The following is a 24,791-nucleotide window of genomic DNA, read 5'->3' on the forward strand; positions in this document are numbered from 1 at the left end:
TAAAAATATATTTGGGGCTTAGGATAATAGACTAAAATCGATAGCTGCAATGACTTACCGACTCCGAGTAATTGGTTGACACATATCATTCATTGTATTTTTTTTTGTTTGTACTGTATTTCCAATTATCGGATCATGATAGATATGAAGATGCATTCTGCAAATATATCAAAACGCTCGGCAACTTTTCAAGAGAAATAATATTTAATCATATGTGACAGCAAGAACATTGTCAATATATCATTTTATAGGATTCGATCTTGCACTGTCGAATATACAAATTGTTTTAAATTTAGGCTTAAGGTTGGAGCCCGTCTTTGTCGACTTTCTTTTTTTGACGCAGCCGAAGCTATTGTTTCTATATCTTGTCAATTCAAAATTTTGTTTTTAATTTTGTTCCACTTTGAATCATCAAAAATTATGGATAACTGACGAAGAAAGGTTTTCTCGAAACCCCGATTAAAAATGCAACAAAAGAAATTAAAAGGTGGATATACAATAATCTATAAACTCGTTATTGACACGTTAATGTATACTGTTATAGAAAAACCATTTTGCTCAATTAGTTGAATAGTTAAGAGGCAATGTTCCATTCAAAGTTAAAACATTTAATTAGCACATGCAAAACATTTGCGACATAGCCTATCCGTTAATTTAATAAAAACATATATATTAGAATTTGATCCAGGAGAAAAAACCTAGGATTACCACAAAAAATCAGGTTATTGTCTTACTCGTACCAATTTTTTTTAGTTGAACTAAAATATACATGCTACTTATCTGCGAAACTCCTCATTTTCCCATTGATATTTCTGCTTTGAAGCCAATAAATGGTTCAAAAATTTGCATATATATATTCGACATTGCCTTTATCAAATTTTTGTAATGGAACATCATCGGTCTTGTTCATACGCCAAAATATTGACAAATGAGTCAGATAAATAATGTAGTTTTAATTTAGAAACAAAACTGCCAAGAGATTAATGTATTTTGTGTTAAATTTAGGCCACGTTCGTTCAGCATCTTGTTTGGCTCAATATAGAATTTGTATTAGAAGTGGGAAGCTGCGAAATTTGAGTTAGCTCAGAAAATAGTGTGATAGGATATTTTTCGGCAGGATGTGATTAGACAAAAACCTTATTTGGAACGAAGACCTGAAATTTCTAATTAGTTGAAAAGGCACAGACGCTAGGCAAAAATTCATTGAAAAGGATTTTTTTGAAAATACACCGGAAAAATATTTTTAATCATAAATTTATAACAAAATTTAACAAAAATAAGTTGGAATAAAACATACTTAAAAACGCTGATTTAGAAACCACTACAACTGTTTGTCTTAGATTTAACGCTAGAGCGTCATTATACAATAACATACTGAATACAGCACGATCCTGCCATAATACGGTCACTTTGTTAGCACACAGTTACATCATTGTTGTTTCAATGTAAGTTAATTGTTCTCAGTTAAATGAGCAATATTGATACAAATTATTTTTATTATTAACCAATAATTAGGTCACATTAAATGAATGGAAAATTTACCAACCTATTCTAGACGAGATACTAATTCATTCTGTCTATATTTAAAATATGAGGCACTAACAAACCTGTGAAATTTTTAATGGGATTGACTAGATTAACCATGTGGATCAATATTTCATTGAATTTTAAGCCTAAACGGGTGTAAACGGCGCTTCACATCAGCAAATCATACTTGAAAAGACATTATTTTTGTTCCACTATCAATATTGATAAAATATGTATAACGGTGGAATTTTGGTTATACAGATGAGTTTTGAATGAAATACATAAACTAATCGTTTGCAAATTGCATTTATTATTTGTTTCACCAGAATAGAATCCTGTGTTGTCATGATAAAATTATTCAAAGATACATTTGAAAATATAGCATGAGCGAGTGTTACACGATATTGATAGACCATGGCTTCGCTTATAAAAGTGTTTGTATTCTGCTGTTCCGTATCGTACTATGCAAGCGCTTTTAACTTGGATAAACGCGTATCTGGAGCTAAATTTTTACCCTCGGATTCGTACAGAGAATTAGCTTATCATTTGTGGGAAAAAGAAAAAGAACAAGCAAACGTTTTGAAATTCAATGCAGTGCTGTTTGGATCAAAGTAAGTACTTATTTGAAAAATTACATCAAAACTCCAGAGCACGAGACACGGGAAAATAATTGTAGCCTACGTGTGTTTTACTGGAGAAAACTCACTGAATTTCACATGTAATGTGCACGATATCATTTTGAAAAACATGTTTTGTATATAATTTAGAAACAGCGAACTCATTTCATTGGCACTTTTAGTACCAGATTACACCTAAAGCGTTTACTACCATGGAAAATAAATTATGAGCTAACATCACTGGCGATTGTGATATCAAAACGTAGCGTAATAATGGCATACGTTGGAATATCATCATGACTACTAAGGCACCAACAATACTGAGGCATAAGATTATTGTGCTATCCAATTTAGTATGCTTATTTCCGTATTAAAGTTCATTCCCACTCTCTAATAGCAGTATGTGCACCAATGATTAGTATTGTTACCTTCTTTGTCTATCCGTATCTACGATTGAATTCGTTTCATTTTTTATATTTCAGTTGGACATTAGTAAAACCAACAGCCACACTAGAAGTTGGTTTAAGTGGAAGCGGAGAGACGGAAGAAGAAAAACTATTTGCAAAAGACATTAGAATACGATATGGATGTGGTAAGGACTTGGGTATTTTCATTTTATGTTGAGTTGGGGATCTTTAGAAATGGAATTAACTGAAACCACTCTTTCCTAAAGTTGTGATGTTTGGCAAACTTTGTTCTATTGAACCAATGTGTCAGTATCAAAAAGCTGGGAAAGCTTTCGATTTTTCTGTAATATTTCTCACCTAGGTTAGTTTCTCCACGTATATCGACTAGGGGTGAACAGGTTTTTAGATCAAGGGCCAAAAATTTTGCACACCTTGACTGGCGGGCCATATAAGTGTGACGTAAAAAGTTACATTATTCGAACAAGTAGAAACAATAAGCCTCATGTCAAAACTAAATTGATTCGCAATCTCAACAAAATTCCTAAAACGAGCTATTTTCAGCTAAAACATCAAAATTTTGTTTTAGTTTGGTTGTGGCTGCATCCGGCGGGCCAGATTGAATTACCCAACGGACCAAGTTTGGCCCGCGGGTCATAGTTTGCCCATGTCTGGACTAGACCATACCAAGCAATTTCTTGCAAAATCAACATTTCAAAAACCAATATAATGATGAAGCATATCACATTTTTTCGGGGCCATTGATTTTTTCAGTGCCAATGAAATGCAACTCACGACAGGTCATATACCTAGAAAAACAAAATCATAATTTTTAAAATTCTTTTCCCATCGTGGTTCAATGAACTTTGATGTCGTAAAATTGTTCAGCCTGAATATTTGCCGAAGCCGCTTGGAAATAGTTCATCCCTTATCATGAATATAACGTGTTTTATCAAGTATGAGTATAGCTTAAACACGAACCATTTGTTGGAAAGTAGCTTTTCATTATGAAATATATTCTTATGACACACATCATAAAAATAAAAGTCGTGTTTGACTTGCTACCTAATATGTACAAAATACCTGAAAATGAACATGGAGGTTTGAAGTACCGAAAATGACATATATGCATTAGTTAGTTTCACGGGGCACATACAATTCTCAAAAATCTATATTAAATATATGCATGCGTCGTATTTAACACTAAGTTTGGCATAATTATAAAAATTACGTGATTCAGAGGTTTTGTTTTGTATTGCCTATTACCTGTATGGGTTAGAACCCTTGGCGACCTATTGTGTGGACAATATATTGATAATTTACCACATCAAATATCAATTGTGTAAATAGCCATTTATTTGGGTTTATTGCAAGCGCACAGCGATTTGTTTTATTTAAACTGTTTGAAACAGTTTACGAGTAACATTTCATGTTCATTGTGTTTTATTTTAACAGACATGACAGTAAAGTAATATTACATTTCTGTTTAGAAGTGTATCATCATATGTCACCGCGTAATATCCACAATACTTTACCGTATTAAGCAGCCCTGCATTGCTTGGTTATTATCTAACTTTCATACTTTGTCATAAATGTCCAGATCAATAACCTCATTAATTATAGTTGTGTACAAATGTTGACAATAATCGTTCTTATTTTCTGTATATGATATATAGTAAATGTAAAAATAATAAAAGATAATCATAAAATGTAGTAACAAACATGGAGATTTTCATTGAAACTCATTATGTACCTACTGTAAATAACAAAAAATATATAACCCTAAAAATTACAATTTGTTTAAGCCTGACATTTTCCTATCACTTGACTTTGCATGAACTCAGCATTTCATAATTATTATTATTTGCATTGGAACGTCTATTGCTGGAAATATTAATGTTTAATCAATGTGATCGTTTCACATTCAACTCGTTTTGCTCGGCCGTGTGGAAGTTTGTATGAAAAGAAATTGAAATGTTTTAAAACTATAAGTTCTAATTTTGAACGATGATACTTATATTGTCATTTGTGTCATAAATTGCTCGTTTTTAAATGTCGGCCTGCTATAAAAATAACGGTATTTTATATAATTCAATATGTGCCAATAATTTTTCCGAAAAGTTTGACACAGCAACCGGAATCCGTGTATTCGAATTGGCAACTGCGGTCATGGTATACGTCTGTCTGCGATATCTAAAAACTTGCCAACATTCCTGCTTAAAATTAATCTAAACGCATCACGTTCAAATCATTATGCATTTCCTTCCTTCAGCATATCGTAAAGCCCACAAAAAACTAATTGAAATAGAGTTGGGCATGTGTTTTTAATTTTTATAGCAGTCTCAGATCTTACTCTTGTATAAACACACTGTTCTTTGTGAGTTACATTTTGCCACTACGTTCAACAGGTATAGTTGTATAAGTAGTTATAGAGGAAAGTAAAACGAGGTCGAGTTTTGACTTTTTTTGTAACTAAAAGAAGCACCTTTTCATAATATTCAAGTTAATTATATGAATAATCTTTAAATAATCAGCTATACGAATCAACACTTACTAATAGGTAATGAACAGAAAAAATAAATTTGCCATATTATACGATTTACAAGTGCACTATTAATGCCAGCTATTTTTGATTTATACATGCCCTCTTATTAGACGAAGGTTCTGCCATGTGTTATTCATACTTTTTGTATATAATCAAGTTTGCTTTATTGAATTGTCTCTTTTTAATAGAGCTTTTCAACGCATCAGCAACGAAGTGTTCAAGCAGTATTACACTCACTGTACCAAGTTCAACTATTAACTTGACATCAAACGGGAAAAATTCCATCGCAATTAAGAGCAACGACGAGAAAAGTGCAATTTTGGTAAGATTCACTCAACGTATTATCAACTTGTGTGAACCAGCAAGTTCATCGTGCATCCCATATATATTTAATTAACATCGTCGGCGTGAAATATTATGATTTGTTTTCCCTGTTTAAATTTTTTAATGTTTTTGAAGTTGTCTTAAATAATATGAAATCAATATTCACGGTCCTTGTACTCCGAGCAAAATAATGATGCTGTGCATTTAACGTTTTGCAGTATTGCAATTTAAAAATGTACTTACTTATCCAATACTTGCAAAGGTGTAGGTATTTCTCATTCTCTTTTATAAAACTCTATTATCTGACGTTGAACACGTTGCGCCAACACGAAAAACGAAGTCCCTTCATGTCGTTTTTAATATCTTATATTGTTCCAATATCCGAGACGCTTCCACCGGATATTAAGACAACCACGTCCTAGTTATATTTTTTGGAACAATATCATTCCTTTTCTTTATGATTATATGCAAATGTCGTACGGTTGATCTTTGCTAAAGCAATACAAATCGTTCAACAAAAAGTATTATATTTAAATGCATGTATTTTACAGACTATATATTAAGTCGACTAAACTAAGTACAATTATACAAACTGGGCTCAGGATATGGGCTCTACATGAGGAACCCTTAGGCGTTAGGAGGTCGTACGCGGACGAGCATTATTTTCGATTCTGTGTATCTTATCCAATTCTCCATGCTCTGGTAGTAGGTTCAGTTATACTTGGCTTGTTGGTTTTCGGGGTCCAAGCTTTCAAACTGTTATGAAACATAGTCAAGGGTGACATTGTGTAGATTACAATTTCAAATATCAAGCTACATTATTTCTTATTACCTAAAATATCAAGTTAAACACATGTGTTAATGTTCTTTTTTAGTTCATATATACATAATAAATACAATGTAATAGTGTCGTGTTTCTCAGATAAGAATCAATTTGAAGGTAATATCTTGAAAAGAGTTCAAAATTCAAACATTGGCAACACCTTAACTAGCGGTTGCGGTTGCTGTGGCGATGTCACTACAGTCCAGACAGTATGCTGGAAATGACAAATCGTCACGTTGTTTCTATTTTAGGAAGCTATTCAAGTTCTATTCCGAGTCACTAAAGACGATGCAATCACGATAATTACTTTTTGAAAAAATATTGATTATTCACTTTAGAGTAAATATGTGTATATATTTGAAATATAAGCAATGTCAGACGCACTAAGCTATGTATTTTGACGGAGACAGATTTCAAAACCCCCGATATATGTTCGCCCACACCCATTGTTCGACACGAGTTCATCATCGCAACTAGGAAGGTTTAATGACTTCAGTAGTTTATGCTTAACATGAAATATTTCAGTTATTCGAGACAGTATTTGGATCGAAATTTGCAACAAATTATTCAAAGTGTGGACTGTTTTTTAAAACTTCGACAATAAAACATGTAATACAACAATACCACGTTTATAATTGAATATGAAAAATAGATAAATTTGCTAATGGAAAACTCATTATATTTCATATGTACTTCAAAAATCCACAGACTTTACTAAGATCAACGAATATTTACCTCATCCATGATACTGTGAATTGCGAAAGCTATGGATGAGTTGGAATTTGGCAATCATTGTTCGTACAGTTGTAGTAACATTATTAATAATTATGCCTAAACATATCACCACAATTTCAAATACATTGGAAATACTTTAATCACAATATCTTGCTTTTGTACATGCAAATAAGTTCTGTTAAATACACTGGTTACCTCACATTGGCCAGATTCAGAGTCAAATATAAACTACTGATAATTTGTATTACAGACAATAAATCACTATAGATAACGTTGATATTTTCAGATTTGTCAACCGAGAGCAGAACAATTTTGTGAATCTTCATCTTATTCAACGGGTGCTTGTTATCTTACCACTGTAAACCACACTAACAATAAAGAAGAACTTTTCACAGATACTCCTGCTTGGAAAGAGATCACTCCATGTTGGAAAAGTGAGTCTCTGGTACTCGTTTTAAGAACACTTAGAACAAGTAATTTCTCAACGCTGAATTGCACATTTTAGTTATTGTTTTGATTATGTCTTAGTTATGATTATATCAAATCTAATACCACCAGTGATCACTGTACCAACACAAGTTTATATTGTTAACAAAAGTAATCTAGTCAATTATCCGAATACTGGTAAGTTCTGAAGTCAGTCAGCGCTATTGGCGTCAGCCATGTTTTTACATACTGAGTAGGCAACATAGCTTGTAAATGCAGCTTGCGATTTTGAAACCACATATAAATTGTCTCTATAAACTTTACTTACACAAGTATTAACAACACTCTAAACGCCACCGCTCCGGAAGATTCTATGTTAAATAAGAATGACCAGACTTTTGATATTTATTAAAAGCTTATTCTTTTCAGGTTGCTATCCGACTATCGTTGACTTGGCGTTTGTTGTCGACGGATCATCTTCCGTGAAGAAGAAAAACTTCGAACGTGTATTAAACTGGATGGAACAAATTGTTCAAGCATTTGACGTCACTCAGTCATATCAAATTGCGGTTGTAAGTTATTATTAAAAATTTGTGTTTCGATCTCGACATATCTGAAATGATAAAGCAAAATATTGTAACAATACGTATTTTTGCATTTGCTAAACAAACGAACAGTAGATGAAATTTTTCCTTCATAATATATTTATTTCAAGTGTATTCTCATTTTCAAACAGTTCAGTTTAAAATTGAATTCAAAGCAAAATGAACACTAACAAACCGGGGCTTCGCTCTGGATTACGTCGGGGATTTTGACATGATGTTTAGGTCGAGATGATAACACGATAATAGAATCCATAATTTATATTGAGATTGTGCCAGTCAAAGAATAAATAAAATATATGTTATACTATTCTAGGAACTCATTTTCTTTATCGCAATAACATATCGACCCCTTCATACAGGTAAAATATGCAAGAAAACAAAAAACAAAAGTAGAAATTCAACTCGGGCAATATAAAACCCACGAGTCACTCCGAAATGGAATAAACCAAATACAGGTAACAAACCATCGATGGATTGTGATGTAAAAATTTCAATAGTGTTCGACCTGTCATGGAAAAGTCGGCTAATTTACCGTGCTATTTCCAATAATTTGAGTTTGAAGGCTCAGTAACCCGTTCATAAAAAGTTCATCAGAGAGGGGTATCCTGTGTTAGTCATCGCTGATTTGAAATCTGTGTATCTTTATCAAGAGTAGATGTTTCCAATTTTTTACATCAAGGCAATTTAATTACATTGAAAATCCTTTTCGCGCAATATGTGAGTCATATCTTTCTGTGTTTTATAATTGTAAACTTACATCACGCGCTCCTTCAAAAACAATTGATTGAACAAATTTACGAGGTAATGGATATAAAATATATGTAACCACACTTTTGAAATCGTGATTTTAGTACAATCCAGGAGGCTCGCAATCAAGTTACGCAATCAATCTCACAATAAATGATGTTTTCAACGGGCCTAATGGGCGATTTCCGAATGCAAGAAGAATAATGTTGTTTCTTACTGATGGAAAATCATCAGACTCAAGGTAGGTACATGTTTCATGTCAGGATGAGCTTCAACAGTAGCCTACGATATAGGTGTTTAAAGCATTCACCTATTGGCGGTTTTAAACGAAGAATAAATTTCGTGCCCAATAAATAGCTGGGATAAATCGACCAATATTAATCTAGTATTGAAGTCAGTTATCGATTAGGCAAAAAGTTTGTTCAAACTCAGTTACTGCTCTTCAAATACGACATTTTTTTTAAATTGCATTGTTTTAATATTATTTTGCAGTTACATATCCAATCGAAAAAAAAGAACGCTATAAACACATATTGACTAAAATGCGTTCAGATAATCGTTTTTGACATTTTTTAAACACTGTTTATTCCCCTAAGTAATGGTGAATTTTATTTGATATATATCGTATCATGAGTTTTCTAACGTCATTGAACAAACCTGGCGGTACCTCTGACTTCTATTGCCCTGATTTACAACTACGTAACGCTCCTATTAGGCTTGTAAAATCCCAATATTATTCCAACTAAATTTTATCCACATTGGCAATAGATATATCAAATTGGTTCAAACACAGATTTCAGATTCATATTCGTTTTTGACAGCCTGCTAGAATCAACCACAAATTACGCGAGGCAGAATGATGTTGAGGCATTTGCCGTTGGAATAGCACAGTACAAAATGAAAGAGTTGCTGATGATTGCTGGAGACCCATCGAGAGTTTTCACTGAAGAAGATTATGACAACTTACCAAATACAATATCCAAATTACAACGCGGAATTAGAGCTCTTGAAGGTATGTATGAGAGGTCATCTATTCTTCGTCGCAACACCGACCCATAAATCGTTATAACTGTAGTGTACAAAGTGTGCCAATTGATACACAATAAGTGTCACGCCCTCATCAGTGGTATGCTTTAATATTTAGGAGCGAAAATCGTGCAGTTGCTGTAAGCATTTTACATTTTACCTTCCAGTGTGAAACACGATTTACATTTGATGCTGCAAAGTGACCCACTGTTATAAAGTTGAACGTTCTGTTAAGGAAGTAGCTCTTACAAATGATTCAGCCTCAATAATAAACTATTTTGCATAACATATGGAAAACTATTAATAATTCCTTGCGGAGTTTTTAGAATCCTAAAAATAGAATGACCTAATTTTTGGCACACTCTATCAGCAACTTAAGCGATTAAGATGCACGAAGATTGTGATTGTTGTGCGCCAATGTGCTTCCTCCAAAACGAGGCACAATAAATTAAATTTGTCAAATTTCTTTTCAGGCGGCAACAAAATAAGTCAAAATATGGGGAGTGGCGGACTAGATCAATGTAGTGCAGGCATGTCTTCTATATTCGGCCGAAAGAAGGTAAAACGATATTTTTCTCATGGATATTGTTTGTGTTGGAGTACTGTATTGAAAATGTGTTTGTTAGCCCGAATGAATGTTGTGTTGAATGCGAGGGTTGGTAACTTATCATATAAAATCGAATGGTTGTGTATGCATTCTGATTTTGCCATATGTGCATATGTCATTGGCTGTATGTGTATATGTATGGCTGTATATTCATAGCACGTTACCAGCCCTATCGTATTGTGATGATAGGGTGCAGCAGCGATTCGGTTAATGTTCGGAGAAATTTGGGAGTCGGGTAAAAACTTTCACGCTGTCGATACAGCATCCTTATATACCTATTTTTTTGAATAATGTCCCAACGTTGTGCTATTATCGTGTACCAACAAAAGTGATATTGCCGTAAATGATGGTTGTCTGAAAATGTAACGGTGATTTGGAAGTCTGTGGAGACGTTGCCCTGATGACCTCATCGGCGCAGTAAGTAGATATACTTCTTTGTGAGGTTAAAACAGTTGGTTTTGTATAGTAAGTCTGTGTGCTAGAACCGGCTAATGAACCAGTGGGTGTGGTAGCAGTAAAAGGTGAATCACTTCTCCAGGGCTGGGCATTTTCGAATACCTGATGGTTTCTGAATCGAATCGATTATTTGTTTCAAATCAAATCCCGAATAGCCTACTTGAAATATATGTAACTATATGTACGTGACTTTTTATTACTGAAAACCAAGAATCCGTCTGTAAGTCGGTTCGTCGAGTGCTGGGACACAATGAGAAAGATGTTTATTTAATAACTCACTAGGAAGAAAAAAGTCACATGTCAGAATTGTATTTTGAAAATATGGCTTCGACAAAAAAATTGAACAAAAAAAAAAAACAAGATGGAGGCCTTTCCAAATTTTCGTCAGAACCGATTCGAATAATTTACTATTCGATTCGATATGCCTCAGCCCTAATATATTGCAAAATATATTGAATATTTAGCAAATAAATCGAATATATATAAACAGGTCACTTAAGGATTAGAAGGTAAGTATTTAATGTCGACATTACAAAAACAATAATTTGAAAGGTTGGCATCGATATTTTAACAGTATAAATAGAAAATAGATGCTTTTTTCGGCCTCACCGCCGATGTACAAGGTAGGTATCGGTGTAGAGACGGATATTGTGGAGCTAATAAAATATGTGGTGAGGCGTGTGAACGGTAGGTATGTGGGCCAACAAAAACGGTGCAGCATGTCTGTGGACTGTTTGAGGACGAAGAGCTATCTGCGTAATTCCTTCCGAATGTGCTCGGGGATATATATACGGACCACGGTATTGCAAAGAGTAAGTATATAACGAAACACATAGCCTTAGAAAAATAAATAATCAAATGAAATCACTCATTTGTAACCAAAAAATCGGACGAAATCCCTCATTTATGATTCGGTCCAGTTGCATTTGGTACATAAACTAAGCTATGTTCGTTGGAATATTTCTAAAGCTTTCCACACCATTGACCCTTCATTCCATCTATATTTAAGTAACCTTTGTCGCATATGGAATTTAAGATGTCCCATTCGATTGGAACAGGACCTGCAAGACCAAAAACAAGTTGTGCAATATGATAATTCATTCTCTAATAATATTTGGGTCATGAAGCACGGAGTTCCTCAAGGAGTCAAGCATAATTACTTGGTTCAATAACATTTTTGCTTAGAAGTGTCAAAACGAGTCAACCATGTTTGCAAATGACACTGATTTGATTCTCTTTGGGATCATCCTGGAAGATCTATTCACAGTTGCAAACCGAGAACTAACCAACATTCATAGCTGGATATTGGTAAATGAATTATCTCTTAATGCTAACAAGATTAAATTTGTATTATTCAATCCAAGCAAGAGAAGTGTGTGTTGTACAAATCCTTTGCTGATCAATGGTAACAAAATTGAAAGAGTGAGAGAAATAAAATTCTAATCTTTGATGAAAATCTGGCTTGGAAATCACAAATAGCATATACTATTGGTAAAACAAAAAGTAAATGTGAAAGTGTAAACCATTAATTTAAAATGGTAATATACTCAAAGTTGAAGATATAATGAAATTTGAAGTATTATCCTTAGTTTATGATGTTCATATCAATTCATTGCCAAACTGCGTTGCCTACATACCTGTTAACTAATTCGGTACAAAATGTGGCAATCTCTACAGGAATATTTATTTAAATTTATGTTGTATGAGTGATTGTGTGTGCGTGTTTCAATTACGTTAATACTTGTGGGTGAGCGAACATGTACGACTTCTTTTGACAATATTTTTCAATCTAAAATCTGTACGTTTCAAACCTTGCTTGAGTTTTGTTCGCCCTACTGATTCTGTGATCAATTTTTTTTATTTTGCTTTTATCAATTATCTTATCGTCGTTTATGCTGATTATGCAGTCAAAATAAATTTATACTCCCATATGTCCGAAGTATGCTGCATAATTTTTGTAGTAGATGCAACCATCTAAAAGTTTATTCCGTCATGCGAGAAATCATTAATAAGGATCATTTTTATTAAAACTATTTAACCACTTGTCGCTTAGAGTTAGGCTACTGATAGTTGGTTTTAGCCTAGTCTATCACACCTCTTTCGGGACTCATTTTTGAATATGGCAACTAAAACTCCTCGGGAGATATAATGGCAATAAAGTTACTTGATTTACAACTAATTTTTGAAAACACAACTGAATACTGGCAAATTACAGGCAAAACTACGAGAACAGGCAACGTTTACAAGCATGATCAAATGTTTGTCTGAGTGGAAGAAGTATCTGAGCGGCCGACAAATTGCAATTGTTACGGTATTGTTGACTTATTGCTGATTGATCTTTGTTATGAAAAAACACATAGAAATCGATGCTCGGGGGAACATCCATTGAGACACAATAGATTCGAAAAAAATGTTGTGTTCACGCAGCAGTACTTGAAAACACCAAGATTCTCCATATCATCCAGCCATATTTAACTTAATATAGTTCGCTCACGCTTTTTTCGTCTTTGTTTATTTATGTTACACAGTTCTCTCGTTACGCTTGAGTGATGCGTCATGGATTTTCTCAACGCGATATTGTGGCGCGTGTCTTAGCTATCTATGTATGTATGTTTATTTGCCTCAAAAAATAATTTCGATGTTTTATATGCGGATCTTCGGTAAAAAAAAGTTGAGTAGCCCTGGAATAAGGTATAAATCGCATTTTTGTGTGTTTTACAGTAGATTGTACGATACAAGTAAAAATTTGTTCTAGACATGAACTTGCCAAAAACCAACGTAGGGTAGGACCACGACACAAAAGGATTAGATTCTAAGAAAGTATACAATAAACGACATATGTAGAAATTCTTTGTTTACACTCGAGTTGTTAATCATAAATTGCATGCGACAAAAGTAATGAGAACAATAGAGTCTGGTATAAAATGTAGGTCAATTTCGTAGGCGCTATTGTGTGGAATTTATTGTCACCACGTCTCAGCATGATAAATTTAAATTTGTATAAGATGATCTTTTCATTAACTTATTGCAAAAGTTAACTTATTATGGTATGCGAGGTATTCCTTTGAAACTTCTATCTAGTTCTTCAACCAATCGAACACAATTTGTTCAACTATCACATGACACGAAATCGTCAAAACTTCCTATTACCTGTGGAGTTCCTCAAGGCTCAATTCTTGGAGTATTATTTTTTCTCCTGTATGTAAATGACCTCCCCAATGCCTCAATTCTTCTCACAAAACTCTTTGCGGATGACACTGGATTGTCCACGAGCTCCCTATCTATGTCATCATTGCAGGCAAATATAAATGACTAACTCATAAAAGCTCAAAATTGGATGACCAATAATAAATTGTCGATCAACATTGCTAAATCAAAATTTCTCATAATTGCTTCAAGTAAATCGTCCACATCTCCAATTTTCCAGGCCACAATTGACAATCAACTTCTTGAAAGAGTAGAATATTATAAATACCTAGGCATAAATATTGATGGAAACCTAAACTGGAATAAACATATTTCAGATTTGATTAAGGAAATTATCTTATGCTGTAGGAATTTTAAGTAAAGTTTGTAAACCCCTCCCCTCTCGAGTTCTGCGTATGAAATTCTTTGCCCTCTTTCAATCTCATATTCATTATGGTTTGGTGGCATGGGGATACTCAGTTACTAATAAATTGTCAAAAAGAATACAAGGTTTTACAAAATAAAGCTGTAAGAATATTATCTAATTCTCCACCTCGTTCTAGTTGTACCCCTTTGTTTGCTAAACTAAAAATTCTCAAATTCAAGACTTGTGTCTTTTTGAAGTTGCTAAAATACGGTAATGCATTAATATTCATCAAATTTATTACCAAGAGCTTTTGATAATTATTTCACGGCACAGTCTTATGTACACAGCAATCACACCCGATCATCAGCCCAAGGGTCTTTTTTTGTTCCAAGATGTAAATCAAAGCGGACACAAAGTACTCTGAGATATACCGGGGTAAAAACTTGGAATGACTTACCTTCTAGTATTAAAGACTCGACATATCCAAATTTTAAAACTCAGTTACGCAACCATTTACTATCCTTATATTCTTCATAAATGTGTATTGCATTTTCCAAGACCATATTTTATTTCAGTGTTTAGTGTTTCCTAGACATGATTGCTGATCCGTACAATACAATGTTACAATACAATTACATGTACCTTACATGTTCATTGAGCTATTTTTACTGTTATGGAGATATCTTTTCGCGTTAGCTACCAGTTTCAGTACTGGTATTTCTTTGGTATCGTACTATTACTAAACCTAATATATATTGTTTAACTTTTTCCAGAAACGTTAACCTAAAAGTGCTGGAACAGCACTGCTTCGAAATAAAATAGGGGGAATTCCCTAATTCTATAAATAACAAGGTGTGTTTTTGCCTTGCAGCGTCATCTTGGGGCGATGCTGTTCTCGCACAAAAACGTTTCGCGCTTTGCAAATTTTGTATTTAAGTTTTAAGCTATTTTGAGGTTGCCGCTGACAAGTAGACCATATAGTCATTTCGCGGTTATCCTGCCATTCGGTACAAATATTTTTGTGATCTTACTTGTTTTAAATTTTGTTCTGCTTTGCCGAGATGGCTAATAAAAACGATTTGACTGATTGATTGATTAGCGACGATCCAACGAAGTAACTGTACAAAGCTAATGAACCATAAAAATATGCAAGAACTAGAGACAATAGATCAGTGGGTTGCCCGAGACTTGTTTCTTGAGCAATGGGAGTTGATTGCATCCACGATGACATAGTTAGTCAAACGGAGATATTTTTCATCTGCCAGTCTTTTCTCAACTTTTTTTCACCGATCATCCCTACTGCACGGAAGCTAATATAATTCCAATAAATGTCGTTTAAGTTTTGATCTAAATTCGGACGTCGTTTTTGAGCTTTTAATACTGTTAGGCAGTGGATTCCACAATTTAGGACCAAAACATGTGATCTTCTTGATTTTCTCACATACGGAACAAAAAATTTATCGTAACTTCTGCTATTTCGAATATTATTATTTACGAAAACATGATCGAACCAACTAGGGAGTTGATCAGTAGAAGATAAAAACACCAATGTGCAAATCTCAAGTATTAGTAAATCTTCAACACGTAGTAGTCTTCACTTTTGAACAAATCCGCGACACTATCTCCCCGATCCCTACCAAAAGTCATTCTCAAGAACTGATTACAGACACTTTGAATTTTTGCTGTAATACCTTTTTGACAATGCATTCAAGTATGTATGCAATATCGTATATGACTTTCTATTAATGAGTGGTATAATGTTAACAGGCATGACTTATCAAGGTTTTTATTGACTTTTGAAATAGCTCCGAGTGCTGTTGCTGTCCTTGTTTTAGAATAGATAGTACCAATTTTGAGTGATATTTCCATGACAATTTGTCATCGGGTAAAACACCCATGAAACGAATTTGGTTTACTCTTTGAATGCACTTGGACTGCAGAATTAGCTCATCGTTGAGAATGGGTAGTTTTTGTCTAGGTGCACTGAAAATCATGTACTTGGTCTTTTCCGCATTTACTGTTAGTTTGTTTGCAGTTAGCCAAGATTCAATATTAGTAAGTCAGCCTTAGCTTTTTCAATAAGGTCTGGTAAATTTTTCCCTTGTAGAAAAGGGGTGGTGTCGTCAGCAAATAGGATAGCATCAAAGTTCTTGAGTGATTTAGGGAAATCATTAATCATAATTAAGAAAAATATAGGCCCCATAAGCGAGTCCCTTGAGGGACCCCAATTGTTAAGTCGCAGTATTTACTTGAAGAGTGCCCGTCATAGACTAACACTTGTTTGCGATCAGCCAGGTAATTGCGGAACCATGAAAGACAGTGGCCTCTAACACCTATTTGGTAGAGTTTGGAAAGCAATATATGATGGTCAATGCAATCAAAAGCTTTCGATAGGTCAAGAAATAGTCCGAGAGTATAATGGCCTTTTTCAAATCTACCCAGTATTTTACTTGTAAGTAGAGCCGTAGCCTGCGAAGTGGTATGTCCCTTACGAAAACCAAATTGTTGATGGTAGAAAAAACTCTTCTGTTCTAATAAGTTAACTAATCTATTGTACATTTCTTTTTCTAAAATTTTTGAAAAAGACGGCAGTAAGCTAATCGGTCCGTAGTTTTTGACATTTTTCATGTCTCCGCCTTTGTGAAACGGTACAACTACAGCGATTTTAAATTCATCAATAAATTGTCCCGATTGCAGAGAAAGATTAAAAACATGAGCTAGAGAGAGCATGCAGTTCCACGGTATTGCTCTGATAACCTTAATAGGGATTCCATCAAGCCCACAGCTGGTTTTAGGTCTAAAAGCTCGAATAATAGCTTGCATTTCATGAAGTTACCGTCATTATCATTAAAGTGTCTGCCCAGAAATTCCCAGTCCTCTCTATAGGCTAGTTGTCTGTATAGAAGAGTTGTCCGCCTCCCGTTTCATACAACCATTACAGCTGAGGTTCCCAGACTTTTGTTTCTGCGCTGCTAAATTATCAGGAAATAAACTCACGTGCATTTACACGAAAACACGAAAGTTCTTTCTGTAAATAAAACTTAATTTTGTGATCGTTAATGTTTACGGCTCGGCGGTGTGGCACATCGTGTTAAGCGTTAGAAATACACTCACCGCTGCACCTCTGATTACCCTGCGTGGGTTCGCAACCCATGCGGAGGTAATTATGTGTGAGAGGATTGCTGGACTCCTCGCGTGGTGGTTCACGTAACCGCTCGTCGGTTACGGCTTTCTCCGCCATCAAGTCCATGCATCTGAAAACAAATAACTTGCTAACTAATCCTATACTCGACATGGACTGGTAACTAAACGAGAGGCCGTGGTTCGCTATGATTAAGCAGTCTTATCAGCTTTCCAGTCCCCGGGATAATTACGTAAATCCTGTCCTATCCTAAATCCTACTTTTATTTATGCCTTTCAAAGTTTATAACCATGTTGACTTAACTAAGAAAGTCAAAAGGTCAACTATTCTTTCTCATCTCTGCCGGATTTTCCTTTGAAATACTAAAAATAGTATCCATGTTGGCTAAACTGCATCTCGAAATAACGAAATTGCAGCAAGTAGTATCTACCTCGTGTGTTACGCCACAGTTTCGTAATGATTGAGTCAAACCTACGAAACAAAAGTAAACGATATGAAATGGTAAAATAAACTGTTCGATTCATATACACAACATTTGGGATAAAAAATAAAAACATTCATAGTAAATACAATATGTAAAATATTTAATCATATATTATTAGAGACGCACTTAGCCGTAAATATGACTTAGCAAATCATCGCTGCGCCACGGCGCCACCTTTGGGAATCGCCGCATCACAGCATTGTGACATTGTACTGAATGGAAGTACTAAAGTAAATAAATAAATTACCTTACTTGTTGCTGTGGACAGATTGTCGAAATGGCTCAGCGGAAAGTTGTTTCATCAGCTTTGATAAGGTAAGTTATATTTAATATTCAGTTATTTCAGTGTTTAGGTCTATTCAATTTTACTGTGATTTGACCTCAATCTAACCCTCAATCTATTATATCCAGTCCAATAAATACCGTAATAGAGGAAGAGATATACCCGTATAGAAGTAGTGTCGACTGTCAATCCTGCAATCAGTCAATTGAATCAGATGCAGAGATGATAGAATACACTGAAATTCTGAAACTTCATGTTTTTTTTAAAAGTCTGCTAGTGCAGTAGTTGAGTACCGCTACCGTACAATTCACAAAAAATTTGGTTACTACAAATAGATTACATTTTTTGTATGAGAAAATGTGAAATTTTGATACTGCATATTTTAAATAAAATGTTTGTTGTTAACTGTGTTATGATTACTTACAGTATTATGTGAAAATATATTTTATTTTAGACGGAGCATGCTAAACACTGTATCCAAGATAGTGAAAAGTCGTTCATTTTCATCAAGTACGAGCAAAGTTCCGCTTTCGAAACCACTCGGAAATGCACCAAATGTTGTCTTTGCTGAAGGAGATGAGGAATCTGATACTCATGTAACAACACTTTCCAATGGATTAAAAGTTGCTTCGCAGACCAAATTTGGGACATTTTGCACAGTGGGAAGTGAGTGGTCCAAATTGAAATAGCAAACATCAAAATAAGCCACAAAATACTCAAAACTGCACTTTTATATTGACGCAAAATTTTCTGAAACATATTTTAAATTTATTTATTACAGTATTATGTAATAAAATAAAGGTATTATTCTATAGCGAAATGAAAATTTTTCAGCAACAAACCAAATCTCACTGAAATTGCAGTAATTTCAAATATGTGAATTATTTTGAATACAACTACAGTGATACCTCGGTAGTCGAACATAATTTGTTCAGGATCGGTGTTGACTACCGATTTGTTCGAGTACCTAGACATTTTTGTCATAGGAACCAATGGTAATTATTTTAATTCGTTCTTACGCATTCCAAAATATTAAGAAAACGTGTACCTAAACAACAATAATATTTTAAGTGTGTATATGATAAAAATTGAACAAAAATATAAAAAGAATGTAAATGCTCATATACTATTTAAATTTGTACATAATAATGATTTTACAAAATTAAGATAAAAATACGAAAATTTTTGTATAAGTTATTGTATACTTGAAAAAATTTCTGTTTGTTTTTTGTGTACGATGATGTCATCAAATTTTGCGCATCCTATGATGGTTCCACTTTTGCGTAAGTCGTGAAGATTGCCTTTGTGTCCATATATTTGCTTTGTTGAATGGTCAAAAGGCAGCCGAAATGCATGTTTCAGGTGATGTCATCTCACTCGGTGACGCGCTCAGGTGTTCGACCACCAAATTTACGTACAAGTAATGCAACATTTCTGACTAGAATTTTTTGGTCGACCACTTAATTGTTCAAGTATTGAGTCATTGTATTGATGTCTTCGATGAATTTGTCATATTTGATATGTTTTTTAGTATTGGTGGATGCTGGTTCTCGCCATGAATGCTTTTATCCTAGTGGTGTTAGTCATCTTCTGGAAAGATTATCATTTTCTGGATCTCGATTATATCAAACAAGAGATGATGTCATGAAAGCTGTTGAAAATTTTGGAGGAATATGTGATTGTCAGTCCTCCAGGTTTTTGTTACATATTTTTCATTTGTTATCAGTTGTTAAAGTCATCTAAACCAGCCATTCCGAAAGTGGGCTAAATACAATGAGTAAGAATTCAGATACTCCCATCCCTAGGACTCTGACTCGTTTCCGCCTCTGCGGGCCGTGCGTCAATTTTTGTATTTTGGATGTACATTCTGAAAGTGGGCTAGATACAATATGGTGCAAAACACCAGATGACGCTAAAGTTAGAATTTTCCTGTTTGATAATGATAAAATTTTAAATTTAGTCAAATGTTACCAAAATAGTATTTGCATAATATATCATGCTTCCTCCAAATAAAACTATTTGGTAAAGATGTTTGATCCAAAATAGCTACCTTAACATTTCTTGTTTTAGAGACACCATGATTTACGCAGCAAGTGTTAGCCGAGAAAATCTTCCATCATTAGTAGAGCTTCTTGGTGACTGTGTTTTTCAACCTGCTTTACCAGACACAGAAATTGAGCAAGCATTAGAAAACATTAAATTTGAGTTGCAACAGCTTGATACAAGGCCTGATCCTGAACCACTCATGACTGAGTTAATTCATGAGGTAAGACACACCTTTCTCACACCTTTCTAAAGACAAACTTTAAATTTGATCAATTATCATTATTATACATACTAAAGGTAATATTATTATTAATGAGGTAGAGAGAAAATTCTAGATGTACTGAATGATTGACCTTTGATATGGGTCTCTTCAGGGTTTCTCAAACTGGGCCATTCGCCACGAGCAAATACCAACACTAGGTGTCATGAGCAATAACTACATTAATTTAAAAAAAATTGTCATCTTAATCAGCTTTATCATTACAGCAGAAATTATCTTGTTATCTTAGTATATAGGCTACTATTTCATTTGATGGAAAAAATAATGCATATTCCATATTGCTTGCTTTTTGCAGTAAATCGAAAAATTAATTTATTTAATATGGTGATTCGTAATGTTTTATTGTACATTATGTAGTACTTACCTAGTTGATATTTTTCTCAAGGCTGCATTCAGGGGCAATACAGTTGGGCTACCAAAATTTCCAAAGTACGAAGAGATTAATAAACTTGATCGCAAAACATTACATAAATTTTTACGAAGCCACTATATTCCCAGCAGGATGGTTCTAGCTGGCGTCGGTGTAGAGCACGAGGAATTATGTGATTTAGCAGAGAAGCATATTTCATGTGAGATATTTTTCCTTTCCGAATATGAAAATATTATGTTGTAACCATGACATCACAACTACCATCAATGTTAAGTATTGATGTTAGAATCATAAAAGAACACAGTACAGTAGGCCTACATACTCAGTTTATTTCTACAGCATTTATTTTGAGGGAGGTCAAAAATGATAACAAATTTTAAATTGACTTTCAAACTGCTCTTTCCTGCAGTTGGCGATTTGTGCTAAGCGAGGGGAACAAGTTTCAACCATCACACCCCTGATTACCTTGCACAGATTCGCAGGTTCGAATTCCATGAATAATAATTATGTGCGAGAATATTACCGTTGTAGGGTGGTTTGCAAAACCGCTAGTCGGTTCCATACATCTGAAACAAATAACTGGAATAATGACTATTCTCATACTGGACATGGACTCTCTCAACCTGACGAGAGACCATGGTTAAGTTGTCTTATCGGCTTTCCTTTCCCTCAGGTTAAATATGAAAATCTTGTCCTATATTCCTATGTTTCATTTCAGCCCAAGCAAAAAATCCAACCTGGTCACTTGATGGCGATGTTTTAAAAGACGAGTCAACGTCACAGTATACAGGTGGTGAAGTTCACTTGTCGAAGACATTTGATTTATCAATGAGTGTAGTACCTTTACCAGATTTGGCTCATGTCTCCGTTGGTATGCAAAGTGTTGCATTTACGGTAAGTTTTTGAACTCTGAATATTATAATCTTATGTAATTTACAATGTCATTATTGAATCAGCAATTACCTCAAACGTCCCTAGCCCTGGCAGTAGGTACGTTGCACATTTGGGTTAGTGATTCTTGCAGTTTGTAAAACTGTCTCCGAATTTTATTTGCAAAACAGCCTTTTTTTATATTTGATGACTAGGTATACTGTAGGTTTTACTAAGTTCATATACAATGTTTCAGAAGAAAGTCTTTCAAATTTTTTTGAACGCAGATAGTATAGCTTTGATCAACGAAACATAATGGTATTGTTAGCAGATATTTTTAATTGTTGATCTTAATTAGATTTAATTATTTTTGAAACTTCTAATCGGGTATTGAATTTTACATTTCCCAACTTCATGTCATACATTCATATTTTGAGTCTCCTATTTTATAGCATCCAGACTTTGTTCCGTTCGCTGTTCTTAATATGTTGATGGGAGGTGGTGGATCATTTTCGGCTGGAGGTCCAGGGAAAGGAATGTTTTCAAGATTATATTTGAATGTTTTAAATCGGTGAGAATGTGATGTCTAATATTATTGCTGAATGTATTTTTGTCCAAAATTAGAAAGATTACAGGATTTCGATACTACGCATAAGCAAAATGTACAGGTCTGTGACAACTTACACCAGACTTCAAACTTCAAGCCATTCCAAAAGCGACTCTTGAGTTGACAATAATTTTAAACCCTGACTTCAGATCCGCAATTCTCACAATGCAATAGGTAACAATCCACAAAATAGCACCATTCGTATCTGTGTTTTTTTCCTATGTACAAAATCCGCATAATTATCTGTGTTTTTTTCTTTTGTACAAAATCCGCATAATTATCTGTGTTTTTTTCTTATGTACAAAATCCGCATAATTATCTGTGTTTTTTTTCTTTTGTACAAAATCCGCATAATTTGTATTTAGACATCATTGGATGTATGCAGCCACTGCGTTTCATCATAGTTATGATGACGGCGGATTATTCTGTATTCAAGCAAGCACACACCCATCACAAATACGAGAGTGTGTACACGTTATTACGCAAGAATTTGTCAGGCTTCTAAATGGTGTTGAGGAAGTAAGTGTAATATGATTTTCAATTTATTTTCTATAATTGTATCGTAAAAGTCTTACTTCATGTATAATATAATGGTGCAATATTATGCCTTTTGCTTTATTCTTTTCTTGTCTGTGGTCGCCTTGAATAGAACCTAATGAAAATTTGTATGTGCCCCAAATGAAATATTGTTTAATTTTTTAGCTGTAATATATTAAAACAACATCTCTGCATAGATCTTTCCACATTTATTTGTGCCTGTTAATTTTGACTTATTTTTCTTTCATTTTGAAGGCTGAATTGTTAAGGGCAAAAACCCAACTTAAATCAATGTTGATGATGAATTTGGAATCACGACCTGTCATGTTTGAAGATGTTGGAAGACAAGTACTTGCTACAGGTTTAAGAAAATCTCCACAGGAGTTATGCGAAATGATTGGTATGATATTAAACAGAGAAATTATCCAAAATTTAGTATACTTCAAAACAACTGTCGGTATTAAATTTTAGGTGCTCCAGAAGTGTGTGTACCAATATTGAGGTAACTAATTTTGTTCGTCTCCTTTAAGTTGTGTAAAGAGCTGAATCCTATGGGCATGGGGTATATTCACTTGGCTAATACAGACAGTCCTCGAACTCGTAATAGAACTAAAATAAAGAAAACCGGAATAAAATTATGGCTTAATTCTAACCTGGTACACACTCTACGGGAGTACCAAAATTTTATACTTTTATTCTGTTACTGTTACTGAAGTAATCACAGTAAAGTCTAAATTTGGATATGCTAATCATAAAATCTTGACTACAGCGTAAAGGTTACTTAACTTTCTGGTAGAAGTATTTACATATTTAGGTTGAACAAGTGTTTATCACTGCAACAAATACCCAAAGTACACTACTTTGTAATCGTCATATCGAGCTAGGAAAATCAGCCTCTTCAAACCAATAGTTGGTTTCTTTTAGTCTTTTTGATAGTCTTTTCGCGACCCCTCGTCCATTGCAGTTCAAATATTGTACTTTTTTCTTTCAATGGATTTATTTAATTTTTACCATTTGTTTAAATGTACAATGTTTTTGCTCGACGAAAAATAAATATCTGAATCAAAAAAAAAAAAATTATGTTTGTAATATTGAATATTCTTATTGATGAGACTTCAATTATGCTTTTTGGTGCGAACAATCTAATTTGCTGTTTCATGGGTTTAGTTATTTGAAGTTGTTTTCAGCTAGTTATAGAAATCACTTAACATCTTGTTTTTCGTTCTAGAATCCGTATCCAATGATGACATTTTGAGAGTTGCAAACAGAATGTTATCAAGTCGACCATCTGTAGCAGCATTAGGAGATGTATCCAACTGTCCATCACTTGCTGATATTCAGACTGCTCTAAATAGCAAAGATGGTAAACTGCCAAGAAAGTTCAGATTGTTCGGACGATGAGTGAATAAATGAAGACCAACCAAACTCACATATGTGCTGCCTATTTGCGCCAAATCTGAAATATGGAGCATTTGGGTGAACATACTCATTGCTATTTACTGCCTGCACCTCGAAATTTTGTTATCATCTACCCTCTTTCCGCTTTCATCTCAATGCTGCTTAGCACTGGTGCCATTTTATCCATCAGTCGACCATTTTTTATTTTTAATAACATCTTGGAAAATTTCTCTACTCCCAGGTTGAAAATGATTTTGATATGGAATCTAATTTTGTTCTTGGGAAAATAAAGGAGAGAGAAGATAGCTAGTTATGTTCACCTAAACTAACTTAAACCAAAATAAAAGATTGTATATGTGGTGATTTTATCAACAGCCGG

General features: G+C 34.1%; 2 protein-coding genes across 2 annotated transcripts; both read left to right on the forward strand.

Moving 5' to 3' along the window:
- Positions 1–1,795: 1,795 nt before the first annotated feature.
- On the forward strand, positions 1,796–12,215 carry LOC120344355 (integrin alpha-L-like). Its single transcript, XM_039413541.2, has 9 exons — positions 1,796–2,138; positions 2,627–2,736; positions 5,282–5,415; positions 7,262–7,409; positions 7,831–7,973; positions 8,366–8,461; positions 8,858–8,994; positions 9,575–9,765; positions 10,253–12,215. Exons 1-9 carry the CDS (start codon positions 1,942–1,944, stop codon positions 10,540–10,542), a joined length of 1,446 nt encoding a protein of 481 aa, XP_039269475.2. The 5' UTR covers positions 1,796–1,941; the 3' UTR covers positions 10,543–12,215.
- Positions 12,216–18,187: 5,972 nt separating this feature from the next.
- Positions 18,188–24,677, forward strand: LOC120344344 (mitochondrial-processing peptidase subunit alpha-like). Its single transcript, XM_039413515.2, has 10 exons — positions 18,188–18,336; positions 18,759–18,970; positions 19,836–19,998; positions 20,375–20,570; positions 21,016–21,199; positions 21,719–21,894; positions 22,323–22,441; positions 22,843–22,996; positions 23,270–23,414; positions 24,243–24,677. Exons 1-10 carry the CDS (start codon positions 18,299–18,301, stop codon positions 24,413–24,415), a joined length of 1,560 nt encoding a protein of 519 aa, XP_039269449.2. The 5' UTR covers positions 18,188–18,298; the 3' UTR covers positions 24,416–24,677.
- Positions 24,678–24,791: the final 114 nt, after the last annotated feature.

The sequence above is a fragment of the Styela clava genome, chromosome 5 (genome assembly GCF_964204865.1).
Source record: "Styela clava chromosome 5, kaStyClav1.hap1.2, whole genome shotgun sequence".
NCBI classification, from domain to species: domain Eukaryota; kingdom Metazoa; phylum Chordata; class Ascidiacea; order Stolidobranchia; family Styelidae; genus Styela; species Styela clava.